The sequence below is a fragment of the Triticum dicoccoides genome, chromosome 1B, assembly GCF_002162155.2.
Source record: "Triticum dicoccoides isolate Atlit2015 ecotype Zavitan chromosome 1B, WEW_v2.0, whole genome shotgun sequence".
NCBI lineage: Eukaryota > Viridiplantae > Streptophyta > Magnoliopsida > Poales > Poaceae > Triticum > Triticum dicoccoides.
The window spans coordinates 373,837,276-373,852,253 of record NC_041381.1 but is presented as its reverse complement, the minus strand read 5'-3'; the positions used below and the strand labels follow the sequence as shown (position 1 = coordinate 373,852,253).

General features: G+C 42.4%; 1 protein-coding gene across 1 annotated transcript; it reads left to right on the top strand.

Moving 5' to 3' along the window:
• Nucleotides 1-8,237: 8,237 nt before the first annotated feature.
• LOC119336185 (mitochondrial inner membrane protein OXA1-like) lies at nucleotides 8,238-12,476 on the top strand. The gene is made up of 9 exons (XM_037608200.1): nucleotides 8,238-8,743; nucleotides 8,825-8,915; nucleotides 10,137-10,178; nucleotides 10,325-10,383; nucleotides 10,661-10,736; nucleotides 10,836-10,967; nucleotides 11,340-11,450; nucleotides 11,580-11,634; nucleotides 11,749-12,476. Exons 1-9 carry the CDS (start codon nucleotides 8,301-8,303, stop codon nucleotides 12,078-12,080), a joined length of 1,341 nt encoding a protein of 446 aa, XP_037464097.1. The 5' UTR covers nucleotides 8,238-8,300; the 3' UTR covers nucleotides 12,081-12,476.
• Nucleotides 12,477-14,978: the final 2,502 nt, after the last annotated feature.

Genomic DNA, 14,978 nt, shown 5'->3' with positions numbered 1-14,978 from the left:
GAACATAATTTGATCGTGTTTATTGCGATACGGTTATTCATTTAAAGTTAGAGAATAATTGTTATTCTGTTTACATGAATAAGACCTTCGATGGTTATACACCCAATGAAAATAGTTTGTTGGATCTCGATCATAGTGATACACATGTTCATAATATTGATGCCAAAACCTGCAAAGTTAATAATGATAGTGCAACTTATTTGTGGCACTGCCGTTTGGGTCATATCGGTGTAAAGCGCATGAAGAAACTCCATAAAGATGGATTTTCGGAATCACTTGGTTATGAATCATTTATGCTTGCGAACCGTGCCTTTTGGGCAAGATGACTAAAACTCCGTTCTCCGGAACAATGGAACAAGCTACTGACTTATTGAAAATAATACATACCAATGTATGCGATCCAATGAGTGTTGATGCTCATGGCAAGTATCATTATTTTCTGACCTTCACAAAATGATTTGAGCAGATATGGGTATATCTACTTGATGAAACATAAGTCTGAAATAATTGAAAAGTTCAAAGAATTTCAGAGTGAAGTGGAAAAATCATCGTAACAAGAAAATAAAGTTTCTACGATCTGATCGCGGAGACGAATATTTGAGTTACGAGTTTGGTCTTCAATTAAAACAATGTGGAATAGTTTCACAGCTCAAGCAACCTGGAACGCCACAACGTTATGGTGTGTCCGAACGTCGTAACCGCACTTTATTGGATATGGTGCGATCTATGATGTCTCTTATCGGTTTTACCACTATCGTTTTGGGGTTGTGCATTAGAGACAGCTGCATTCACATTTAAAAAGGGCACCATCTAAATCCGTTGAGACGACACCGTATGAACTATGGTTTAGCAGTAAACCTAAGCTGTCGTTTCTTAAAGTTTGGAGTTGCGATGCTTATATGAAAAAGGTTTTCAACCTGATAAGCTCGAACCCAAATCGGAGAAGTGCATCTTCATAGAATACCCAAAGGAAACTGTTGGGTACACCTTCTATCACAGATCCGAAGGCAAAACATTCGTTGCTAAGAATGGATCCTTTCTAGAGAAGGAGTTTCTCTTGAAAGAAGTGAGTGGGAGGAAAGTAGAACTTGATGAGGTAACTGTACCTGCTCCCTCATTTGAAAGTAGTTCATCACAGAAATCTGTTCCTGTGACTACTACACCAATTAGTGAGGAAGTTAATGAAGATGATCATGAAACTTCAGATTAAGTTACTACAGAATCTCGTAGGTCTTATAGAGTAAGATCCGCACCAGAGTGGTACGGTAATCCTGTTGTGGAAGTTATGTTACTGACCATGACGAACCTACGAACTATGAAGAAGCGATGGTGAGCCCAGATTCCGCAAAATGACTTGAGGCCATGAGATCTAAGATAAGATCCATGTATGAAAACAAAGTATGGACTTTGATTGACTTGCCCAATGATCGGCGAGACATTGAGATTAAATGGATCTTCAAGAGGAAGACGGACACTGATAGTGTTACTATCTACAAAGCTAGAATTGTCGCAAAAGGTTTTCGACAAGTTCAAGGTGTTGACTACGATGAGAGTTTTTCACTCGTATCTATGCTTAAGTCTGTCTGGATCATGTTAGCAATTGCCGCATTTTATGAAATCTGGCAAATGGATAAAGAAAACTGCATTCCTTAATGGTTTTCTTAAAGAAGAGTTGTATATGATGCAACTAGAAGGTTTTGTCAATCCTAAAGGTGCTAACAAATTGTGCAAGCTCTAGCGATCCATCTATGGACTGGTGCAAGCATCTCGGAGTTGGAATATATGCTTTGATGAGTTGATCAAAGCATATGGTTTTATACAAACTTTTTGAAGAAGCCTGTATTTACAAGAAAGTGAGTGGGAGCTCTGTAGCATTTCTAATATTATATGTGGATGACATATTGTTAATTGAAAATGATATGGAAATTCTAGATAGCATGAAAGGATACTTGAATAAGAGTTTTTCAAAGCAAGACCTCGGTGAAGCTGCTTACACATTGAGCATCAAGATCTATATAGATAGATCAAGATGCTTGATAAGATTTTTCAATGAGTACATACCTTGATAAATTTTTGAAATAGTTCAAAATGGAACAACCAAAGAAGGAGTTCTTGCCTGTGTTACAAGGTGTGAAGTTGAGTAAGACTCAAGACCCGACCATTGCAGAAAATAGAAAGAGAATGAAAAGTCATTCCCTATGCCTCAGTCATAGGTTCTATAAAGTATGCTATGCTGTGAACTAGACCTATTGTATACCTTGCTCTGTGTTTGGCAAAGGAATACAATTTTGATCTAATAAGTAGATCACTGGACATGGGTCAAGAATATCCTTAGTGAGGACTAAGGAGATGTTTCTCGATTATGGAGGTGATAAAAGAGCCCGTCGTTAAAGTTACAACGATGCAAGCTTTTACACCAATCCAGATGACTCTAAGTCTCAATCTGGATACATATTGAAAGTGGGAGCAATTAGCTAGAGTAGCTCCGTGCAGAGCATTGTGGACATAGAATATTTGCAAAATACATACGACTCTGAATATGACAGACCCATTGACTAAGCTTCTCTCACGAGCAAAACATGATCATACCTTAGTACTCTTTTGGGTGTTAATCACATAGCGATGTGAACTAGATTATTGACTCTAGTAAACCCTTTGGGTGTTGATCACATGATGATGTGAACTATGGGTATTAATCACATGCAGATGTGAATATTGGTGTTAAATCACATAGCGATGTGAACTAGATTATTGACTCTAGTGCAAGTGGGAGACTGAAGGAAATATGCCCTAGAGGCAATAATAAAGTTATTATTTATTTCCTTATTTCATGATAAATGTTTATTATTCATGCTAGAATTGTATTAACCGGAAACATGATACATGTGTGAATACATAGACAAACATATAGTCACTAGTATGCCTCTACTTGACTAGCTCATTAATCAAAGATGGTTATGTTTTCTAACCATAGACATGTGTTCTCATTTGATTAATGGGATCACATCATTAGGAGAATGATGTGATTGACATGACCCAATCCATTAGCCTAGCACTTGATCATTTAGTATATTGCTATTGCTTTCTTTATGACTTATACATGTTCCTGTAACTATGAGATTATGCAACTCCCATTTACCGGAGGAACACTTTGGGTACTACCAAACGTCACAACGTAACTGGGTGATTATAAAGGAGTACTACAGGTGTCTCCGAAGGTACATGTTGAGTTGGCGTATTTCGAGATTAGGTTTTGTCACTCCGATTGTCGGAGAGGTATCTCTGGGCCCTCTCGGTAATGCACATCACTATAAGCCTTGCAAGCAATGTGACCAATGAGTTGGTTACGGGATGATGCATTACGTAACGAGTAAAGAGACTTGCCAGTAACGAGATTGAACTAGGTATTGGATACCAAGGATCAAATCTCGGGCAAGTAACATACCGATGACAAAGGGAACAACGTATGTTGTTATGCGGTTTGACCGATAAAGATCTTCGTAGAATATGTAGGAACCAATATGGGCATCCAAGTTCCGCTATTGGTTATTGACCGAGAATAGTTCTAGGTCATGTCTACATAGTTCTCGAACCCGTAGGGTCCGCACGCTTAAGATTTCGATGACAGTTATATTATGAGTTTATGAGTTTTGATGTACCGAAGGAGTTCGGAGTCCCGGATGAGACCGGGGACATGACGAGGAGTCTCGAAATGGTCGAGACGTAAAGATCGATATATTGGACGACTATATTCGGACTTCGGAAAGGTTCCGAGTGATTCGGGTATTTTTCAGAGTACCGGAGAGTTACGGGAATTCGCCGGGGAGTATATGGGCCTTATTGGGCCATACGGGGATAGAGGAGAGAGGCCGAAAGGAAGGAGGCGTGCAGCCCCCCTCTGGTCCGAATTGGACAAGGGGTGCGGCCCCCTTTTCCTTCCTCCTCTCCCCCTCTTTCCCCCTTCTCCTACTCCAACAAGGAAGGAGGGAGTCCTACTCCCGGTGGGAGTAGGACTCCCCTTGGCGCGCCCCTCCTAGGCCGGCCGCCCCCTCCCCCCTTGCTCCTTTATATACGGGGGCAGGGGGGCACCTCTAGGGACAACAAAAGTTGATCTACAGATCGTTCCTTAGCCGTGTGCGGTGCCCCCCTCCATCATATTCTACCTCGGTCATATCGTCGCGGAGTTTAGGCAAAGGCCTGCGCCGGTAGAGCATCATCATCGTCACCATGCCGTCGTGCTGACGGAACTCATCCCCGAAGCTTTGCTGGATCGGAGCCCGGGGATCGTCATCGAGCCGAACGTGTGCTGAACTCGGAGGTGCCGTACGTTCGGTACTTGGATCGGTCGGATCGTGAAGACGTACGACTACATCAACTGCGTTGTCATAACGCTTCCGCTTACGGTCTACGAGGGTACGTGGACAACACTCTCCCCTCTCGTTGCTATGCCATCACCATGATCTTGCGTGTACGTAGGAATTTTTTTGAAATTACTACGTTCCCTAACACCTTATTTATTTCAGTCATTCGTAATGTGATGTTCTATATGTGCAAGTATGAATTGTGCAGTTCAATTTTATCAATACCAGTTTCAACAATACCATTATGAATGACTAGTTTTGGTTGTCGTTAAGTATGTTGTAGTTAACATGCCTTTCCGTTTTTATTTAACAATAATTAGTGTACTTAAACATGCACAATACCAGTTTGAATGACTATATTTGGTTGTTGTTAAATGCTAGGCCTGTTGCAGTTAACACAACTTTACACTTCTTGTTTTGCTTAACTAGTGTGTTTAAACCTGCACATTGAAGCTATCATTTGGAGGTTATGTTGTCTGCCATGGATATATTTGGTTGATGTTTTGCCTGTTGTGGTTAACATGTCCTTCGATGTACTTACACATGACAATGTTGGGAAAGATCTGAGGGCCAATCAGGGTAGCGTTTGCACCGGTGAGGTCGCCGCTGCGTTTGCGAGGAGAGTCAGTCATCCGTGATTGATCCTCTTCCCGCAACCAAAGGAAGTGTTCACGTTTCCATAGTGGACCGTGAAAACCACATAGGTGGAAAAAGCAGCGGAAAGAAAGGCAAGAGAAAGATCTGAGGTTGTAAACCAAGAAACCAACTGCTTTGAAGTCGATTGAGAATTTAAAAACCGATCCTCTATTATATGAAACATGAAATCCAATCAGGTCACCTCCGAGGCATGCCCTACATTATAAATCGATAGGGGGAAAGATGATCTGCCAACAGAAACTAGAAGATGGAAGGCAGTATGGGGGCTAAGGCAATGACCAGGAGATGCAAAACGGGCTCTAACCTTGGCGGCGATGCCAACACCTGGCGTGGGGTCCAGGTTGGTTCCCTAGAGAGGGTAGAGGAAGATCATATGAGATCGGTGCCTTGGTGCCGTGGGATCGCCAGAGTCACCGGAGGGGTGGGAGCCATGGTTGAATTGCGTGCATTTGACCATGTATTCAAAAAGTGTCAATTTTTTATTTGAAAACTATTAATCAACAATTTGAAAAAAAATATAAAAAAGCATACAGAACATGTTGAACATGTGTTAAAAAATGTTACAAATGTGTAGAAAAAATGATGATTAAACCAGAACAAAAAGAAAAAAAACGAAGAAAAAAACACAAAAGAGAGAAAGAAAACAAAGAGAAGTGGAGAAAAAAGAGAAATAAAAAAACCAAAGACAAAGGAGAAAGAAAAGAAATATGGATAAAGACAATAAAAAATCAAAACAAAGAACAATAAAAAACCAAAGTATAACAACGAAACAACGAAAACCGAAGAAGAAATAAGAAAACCAAACAAAAAACAAAAGAAAACAAAAAAAGGAGAAAACAGAAAAAAAACAAAAAACACAGCCTGCTTGTTGAACACAAAGCTGTTGTTAGCTCAGTGGCAACACTGTTGCGTAGCAACCAGCAGATCGTAGGATTGATCCCCGCGCGGCCAGTTAGCTACATATTTTTTAAGGGGTAGTTAGCTGCAGATGCTTTAGCAAGAGAAACTTTTAACGTGGCTTAACGCGATAAATAGTCGCCGCGGGGAAGGGGATTGACCACGGCGGCATCTGGCCCACTACGCTGTACCGAAAGACCAGAACAAACAACACCTGGAGGCGGAAAGCCCACGCTCGAGTTCTGAGCAAACCTGGACAAATGGGCACGCGAGAAGGCAGGATCGCAGCAGCGTCGTTCGCGGGACGTCCTAGTCAGCGCTTCAGGCGCCAGATGAGCCAACTGGCACTCACTGCGGCACGCCAGTGGGCCGGCCCAGGAACAGCAGCGCAAAAAATAATAGCGCGAGAAAAACATCACACAATTGGCTGCCGCAAGGAATCGAACCGGAGACATTCAGATCAGAGCGCGCTCGGCTGACCACTTGTGGCACAACGACCATTTGTCAAAAATGGTGCGCGTACATATAATGAACACAATAGTTGCCGTGCTATTTAGGAAAACTTGATTTCTTTTCAAGCATAAACGTGAACAAAACTTCAATGTCCACAGATTTAAAAAACATCACGAATTAGAAAAAAATTTCACGTATTCAAAACAGTAGACGGATTCAAAAAAATTCATGAAATTGAAAAAAGTTCATCGAATTTGAGAAGGAGTTCACTGAATTTAGAAAAAGTTCATGGAATTTCCAAAAAGTTCACCAACCTTTCAAAAAAAGTTCATCGGATTTGAAAAAGAGTTCATCAAATTTTTTTCAAAAACCATAGATTTTGAAAAAAAGTTCATAGATTTTGGGAAAAATCATTGAAGTTGAAAAGAGTTCTTCAAATTTGAAAAAAGTTCACCAAATTTGAAAGGAGTTCATCGAATTTGATTTTTTGATCAATTTAGAAAAAAATCAGGAATTTAGAAAAAAGAATTTAGTTGAAAAGAGTTCTTCAAATTTGAAAAAAGTTCACCAAATTTGAAAGGAGTTCATCGAATTTGATTTTTTGATCAATTTAGAAAAAAATCACGAATTTAGAAAAAAGAACAAATTAAAGAAAACAAAAGAAAGAAACCGAAAAGGATAAGAAAGAGAAAAATATAGAAAATGCAAACAAGAAAGAGAAAAAAGACAAAGAAAGAATGAACAAAAAGGGAAAATGGGAGAAACTTAGCAAAGGATGTGTGTTGTCCTAGGTGGTTAGCAAGTTGACAAAAGCTTACGAGAATTAAAAAAAGTTCATAAATTAGAAACAGTTCACTAATTTCAGAAAAGTTAATGAATTTAAAAAAGTTCACCAGTTTGAAAAACGTTCACGGATAAAACAAGTTCATGAAAATTTTGAAAAAGTTCACAAATACAAAATAGTTCAAGAAAATTGAAAAAAGTTCATCGATATTGAAATAAAGTTCATTAATTTTGAAAAAAGTTCATCGATTTTCATAAAAGTTCATGGATTTTGATAATAGTTCATTGAATTAGAAAAAAGTTTATCAAATTTGAAAAAAGTTCAACGAATATGAAAAAGGTTCATCAAAATTTAAAAAGTTCATTGAAATTTGAAAAATAATTCATCAAGTTTTAAAGAAAAGTTAATCAATTTCGCAGAAAAAGTTCATCAAACCAGGAAAATAAAGGAAAGTAACAGTAGAAGTAATAAAAGAATAACAAAGTTGAAAATATCAAACGTGGTTGAGAGGCGTGGTGGTTAATTCATTGCGTGACGCCGCAAGCGCACTTGTTTTTCTCTTTTGAAAACATAAAAAGAAGAAAAACTACTGCAGTCTGAAACAGATAAATGGACCAGCCCACCTAACACGGCTGCAGGCGTCGGTTAGGAAAATTGCCTTAACCGGCGCCTGCAGCGCCGAATAGGAAATGCCGTCGTTCGCGCACGGATGAGGATGCTCGTTGTCTCGTAGCAGTAGCGCACTAGCGCATGATTTTTTTAATCGATTGATCGTAGGAGGCGCTCCTCCCACCGCTCGCTAGTCCTTTTTTTCGACAAAAGCCCTCGTTCGCTAGTCTTGCATGTCTTTTTTTTCCTTTTTTGAGGGAGCTAGTCTTGCATGTCGATCGTATGAGGCGTTTGTCCCCGCTCGCTAGTCGTGCCGTGCCGGGCTGGCACGCGTGCTAGGCAAGGGAGCCCAGGCACGGCCCTAGCCGGGCCACGTGCCAGGCACGGCCCAGTAAGTCACGTGCCGTGCCGGGCCTGGCACGCGGGCTATCGTGCCGGCCCGTTTGGCCAGGTATAGTTCTGAGTCACCCCATTCCTCCGGCCGTCGTCTCGGCTCCGCCGCCCTCGTCTCCGAGCGTCGCCTCCCACCCCACCGGCTCATGGCGTTCGCCGCGCGGAGGAGCCTCGCCTCCCGCTTCTCCCACCACCTCACCCGCCGCCTCCACCCATCCGTCCCGCATCTGCTCTCCCGCTCCAACGACGATGACCCCCCATCTCAGCCACTGCCACCGCCACTGCCACTCCCGTCACTCCGCTCCCCGCTCCCACCCGCTTCCAGAGCGGCCCAAGCCCTACACCACCTCTTCCCCTTCTCCCTCCACCACTCGGGGCTACCCCGCCGTAGCTTCTCCTCCTCCGCCCCTGCCCCGGACCCACCCGGAGAGGTTGATGCTGCTGCGAGCGTCCTTGTCGACGCCGTGGCTTCGTCGGCGCCAGCGCCGTTCCCGGGGGAGGTGGCAGCCGCCGCCGCCGACTCCTTCTTCCCCTTCGCCGCGCTGCAGCACCTCATTGATACCATACATACCTTCACCGGGCTCAACTGGTAAGCTTCGCGATCCGTTTCTTTGGGTCGTGTGCTTGGTTTGCTCATATCCGCCTCTCATGTGGGATTTGGCTTGCTCAGGTGGGCTTCTATCGCGTTAACGACGGTGCTGATCCGGACCGCGGTGATACCATTCGCGGTTAGCCAGCAGAAGTCCAGCGAGATGATACAGGTAAAGTGCCCTCCGTCTAATTCAGCGTGCATTTCTAGCCCTTTTGTTTGCTTGTAAAGTACCCATGGTCTGATTCAGCGTGCATTTTCTAGCCCTTTTGTTTGCTTCATGTGCTAGTGTATGTGTGGGTCAAAACCTATGCTGATCTAACTGTAAGGCTGCTTCAAGTTGCTGAACTGTGCTTATTTTATAATCCGCTGCCAGAAAAATAGCCATGGAACTAGAGATTAGTTGGTTGAACAAACACCAAAATAGATAAAGGCCGGTTGGATCGGCTGGATTATCGTAATCCACCGCAATGCCAAAAGCAGCCTAAGTAGTGCCATTGGGGGAACATGCAACCACTGTCCTCCCTACATGACCAGACCAGCGCATGAGCAGTTGAGTTGTTGTAGCAGAGTGGTGAGGCTGTTAATCTACATGCAATACAAATATTTGTGTTTTTTCTACTGTACATATTACTTATTGTTATTCATGCACACATAGTTCGGTAGTTCCCCAGTTCAGTTCTGAATCCTGCTTCACTATGTGATTTTTGGGTGTTACCAGGTACATTATCACGGTACTCAATCTTGAAACCTTATATCTTTACTACATGAAATCATGTGGTGATGTAATTTGCTGCACAGCTGCTCCCTCCTGTCCAAAACACTTGCCCCTTGCACCACCGATAATCAGTTTTTTTTTCTTTTGTAATTTTGACTCATTGTAGGGTTTTAAATACTGCATTCCAATCAGCAAACCCTTCTATGCATCATGTAGATGTACTTTTTATACCTGTCCGTCGGCGGCTTGGTCCTGCCCCAGGCTTTCTTTTCAGCCTGGAAGCTTGAAATGATTTTGAAACAAATACTTCATTGAAAAATGATCACAAGACACTATTTTTCTTACTTAAATTAATCAATTTAATTTTTTTAATTGAAAAAATGTTTACATGCTTCGGCTGGGCTGCCCTATGCTTGGGATTGGCATTTTTGGGTAGGGCTGTTTCAAGCATGCCCTGGCCCATGGTTTTAACAGGTCTTGTATTCATAAGATGATAAGATATCTTTTGTGAGTCACATGCTATCACTGTATTTAGTTTAGTTCTTTACTCTTCCAGTCTTCTGAACAATTATTTCTTTGACAGTAGTGCTTTATTAGGCAATGAATGATTGCCTTCATGTAAATTATAAATTACCAGCTGATTATTTTTTTCTTTCAAACTTGTTCATTTTTCAGGCAATGCAACCAGAGATGGATGCCATTAGGGGTGCAGTGGATGTGAGATTTTGTGGTTTTGTTGTATAGAATGTACTATGTATTGCCAACTTATGGGAGAATGGGTCATGGAGAACAGTTATTTAACTTCTGATAGTTAGATACTTCATACAGCTCATGCTTTAACCCTTCAAGTTTATTTCATACAGCGTACGGATCCGAAATCAGTGCTAGAGGGGAAATATAAAATGACCGCACTCTTTCGGAAGTATGTAACCTTCAGTAGATTGTTCTTGTCTTTATTTTAATGAAAATGACAACTGATGTTTCCTGGTTAATGTATACTGTCATGGTCTAAAAACATGTTAGCCAGGTTTTTGAGTCTTGAATTATTTTTGTGTTAAATGTTCATGTTCAAAATTTTGTGAACACATTACTCACCATTGAACACATTGTGAAGATAGCTTTTCTTTTATGTGGTACATGATGTATAGAAATACTGCTCTTTGGTGAAGTTCCTCTAACTTTTGGTATTTTTCCTTTAGCTATGGTGTTACTCCATATGCTCCATTAAAAGGACTCATAATCCGATCGCCAATGTTCATGATCTTTTTCTTTGCTGTGAGTAATGCACCTTTCTGCCCCTCTGATTGTTCTATGTTGTACTATCTTCTGAAGAAAATAAATCTGTATCATTAACCTTGCTTTTTCTGATTGTAGATAAATAACATGGTTGAGAAAGTCCCTTCGTTGAAAGGAGGTGGAGTATTTTGGTTTACTGATCTGACAACCCCGGATCCTCTTTACATCCTCCCTGTGTTAACATCACTGACCTTCTTGGCTACAGTGGAGGTATGCAATTTGTCTGGTGTGATTGTCGTGTCTGTGTATCTGTCCATCATTGTGCATTTAAACTTGGTGTGCCACTGCTTCTAGCTTGTATGCTTAGTGTTGTAGGATTTAGGGGTGATCATTTTCCATATACAATCTGGACCTGAATTTCCTTCCATTTCTGTTCCAACCATATTGCCTCCATAAAACTTAGAAAGGTAAACAAGCAATTCATGTCTACATCCAGTTGGCTGCTCTGCTTGCATGGCACCTTTTTTCTTAATGAACATCCAGAATTTAAAACCACCGATTCTGAATTTGAAAACTTTACTGTGCCCAGCTTTGTTTTCCAATACTGCAGTCTAATATGGTGAATATATTGTGTTATGTCAGCTCAACTTGCAGTGTGGAATAGTGGGCCATCCTTCTGTTGCCAGTATTATGAAGATGTTTAATAGAGGAGTGGGACTCATGATAGTCCCATTCACAATGAATTTTGCCAAGGTATGACAGTATTGAGATGTTTCACCAATGGGTATTTTCTAGAGGAGCTAGTCAAGTGTGCTAGATATATTGACTTTCACAGTATTCAACAATATTGTCCTAATCTCCTAATGGTCTGCCTTTCTCCAGGGATTTTTCTTTTACTGGATCACGGCAAACTTGTTCACACTTGTATATGGTATTGGTGAGTATGGTTTGAGTCTTTAAGAACTGAGACAACGACGATTGCTGTAAGGCATTAGGTTCTGTTTGATGGTCTAATAGCTCATAACATGTGATACTTTGATTTTTTTATCAGTTATGCGTCGACCCGCTGTGAGGAAGTTGTTTAATTTTCCTGCTTTGGAAGCTCAGTCTGCACCTGCACTGAATTCAGCCTTGGATATGTTTGGTGGATCCAAGGCAGTACCTTCAGCAAAGCCATCTTTATCACTCACGGAATTGGAGGAAATAAGACACGAACTAGCATACATGGCCGCCCAGCCCAGAGGATCGCCGGAGTGGAGGAAATTGATGGCACTCTATAAGCATTGTTCTTCGGGTATTGCTGATGCTGCAGCTCTTGGGTATCGGGCAAACAAAATTGAAAAGAAGGAGAAATCTAGAGGCAAATCTCGAAAGGGCAGGTAAACCATGTAGCACATAGGAGCTTAATGAGAGAATAAAAAAAAGCCCTTTTGACCTCGTGGACGGCTGAGACTTGATTTATCCTGACATGCTGCTAAGATGTGATTTTGCGCAAGGAGGCCGCCATTGTTTCTTCATCGCGTGTGGGGCTGCTGTGGCCTCTTTCATTGAATAAGAGCGGTTTTGATACTGTATCATAATAGAACTATGCGCTAATGTAACTTGAGAGCAAGTTACAATAATTAATCTTGGTGTTCATCTTCCGAAAATGGAGATTAACCAGTTCCTCTTGAGTTTTAGAGAACAAAATGGGATTAACTGTGATGATCGTGTTCCTATCTTCCGTGTATGCACTTTCTTGCGCTTGTGTGCAGTTCAACTCATGATTGCTAGACTGTATATACACGTAGATCCTTGTATACGTTTGTAATTGTATTGTATCCTTTGGTACTTCTATATAATGAGATAGCCATACCCCGTTTAGGGTGTTGAGCAGGTATGCACATCTTCCATGTTGGTCAGGCCTCACTTCTTGCACACAACTTTCGTAAACTGCATCTTTCTAATGTTCTTCGAGTTTCCACTGCTACACGTAGTTTGTTGTCTATTCCTCAACTTACCCGTGATAATAATGTCCTTGCTGAGTTTCATCCTTTTCGTTTCTTTACCAAGGATTGGGACGCGAGGGCCGTTCTGCTTAGTGGTCGTCTTCGCCATGGTTTATATGCACTTGACGCGCCACCCACATCTCCTATGCAGTCTTCTCCTCAGGCGTTCAGCGGTGTTCGTGTGTCACCTACACATTGGCATGCACGCCTTGGTCACCCTGCTGCTCCTATAGTTCGTCATGTGCTACATCGTCATGAACTATCAGTTATGTCCAATAAAACCGCTGAAACAATTTGTGATGCCTGTCAGCAGGGCAAGAGTCACCAACTTCCATTTTCAGAGTCTAGTCGTGTTGTGAAACATCCTCTTGAGCTTGTGTTTTTTGATGTATGGGGTCATGCCCAAACGTCCGTTAGTGGCCATAATTATTATGTCAGTTTCATTGATGCTTATAGCCGGTTTACCTGGCTTTATCTTATTAAGCGAAAATTTGATGTGTTTGATGTTTTTATTCAGTTTCAAACACATGTTGAGCGTCTCCTTAAGCAAAAAATTATTCATGTTCAATCCGACTGGGGTGGTGAATATCACAACCTCAACACCATTTTCAACAAGCTTGGGATTTCACACCGTGTGTCTTGTTCTCATACACATCAGCAGAATGGAACCGCTGAACGTAAGCATCGTCATCTTGTAAAAACTGGCCTTACTTTGCTAGCTCATGCCTCCGTCCCGTTTCGGTTTGGAGTGATGCTTTCTCCACCGCTTGTTTCTTGATAAACAGGCTACCCTCACGACTTCTGAATATGAAAACTCCTCTTGAACTCTTGCTCAACGAAATCCCAGATTACACTTTTTCTCAAAGTGTTTGTGTGTGCATGTTGGCCCCATTTGCGTCCTCACAACAAACATAAGTTAGAGTTTCGGTCTAAAAAGTGTTTTTTTTGGTATAGTTCTCTTCACAAAAGGTACAAATGCCTGCACGTTCCCACCAATCGCGTCTACATCTCTCGTGACGTCGTTTTTGATGAGATTGTGTTCCCTTTCCGTGCACTTCCGAATAACTCTGAAACTCCTATGCCACCTGTTCACTCTACCATACCTTTGCCTGATCAATTTATGGATGTTGCAAATGCTCCTGTGTTAATTCCTAATCATACTGCAGGTATTGGACGTGGTGCTCGTCTTGAGCTACTTGATGAACAGGTGCCGGACGATGATCCGGAGCGGGACGTGGATCTATGTTGGGGAACGTAGTAATTTCAAATTTTTTTCCTACGCACACGCAAGATCATGGTGATGCATAGCAACGAGAGGGGAGAGTGTTGTCCACGTACCCTCGTAGACCGAAAACGGAAGCGTTAGAACAACGCGGTTGATGTAGTCGTCCGTCTTCACGGCCCGACCGATCAAGCACCAAAACTACGGCACTTCCGAGTTCTAGCACACGTTCAGCTCGATGATGATCCCCGGACTCCGATCCAGTAGAATGTCGGGGAAGAGTTCCGTCAGCACGACGGCGTGATGACGATCTTGATGTTCTATCGTCGCAGGGCTTCGCCTAAGCACCGCTATAATATTATCAAGGACTATGATGGAGGGGGGCACCGCACACGGCTAAAAGATCAAGAGATCAATTGTTGTGTCTATGGGGTGCCCCCCTGCCCCCGTATATAAAGGAGCAAGGGGGGAGGCGACCGGCCTAGGAGGAGGGCACGCCAAAGGGGGAGTCCTACTCCCACCGGGAGTAGGACTCCTCCTTTCCTTGTTGGAGTAGGAGAGAAGGAAAGAGGAGGAGAGGGAGAAGGAAAAGGGGGCTGCACCCCTTGTCCAATTCGGACCAGAGGGGGGGGGGGAGGGCGCAGGCCTCCTTCCTTTTGGCCTCTCTCCTCTATTTCCGTATGGCCCAATAAGGCCCATATACTCCCCAGCGAATTCCCGTAACTCTCCTGTACTCCGAAAAATACCCGAATCACTCGGAACCTTTCCGATGTCCGAATATAGTCATCCAATATATCGATCTTTACGTCTCGACCATTTCGAGACTCCTCGTCATGTCCCCGATCTCATCCAGGACTCCGAACTCCTTCGGTACATGAAAACACATAAACTCATAATAAAACTGTCATCGAAACCTTAAGCGTGCGGACCCTACGGGTTCGAGAACTATGTAGACATGACCGAAACACATTTCCGGTCAATAACCAATAGCGGAACCTGGATGCTCATATTGGCTCCCACATATTCTATGAAGATCTTTATCGGTCAAACTGCATAACAACATACGTTGTT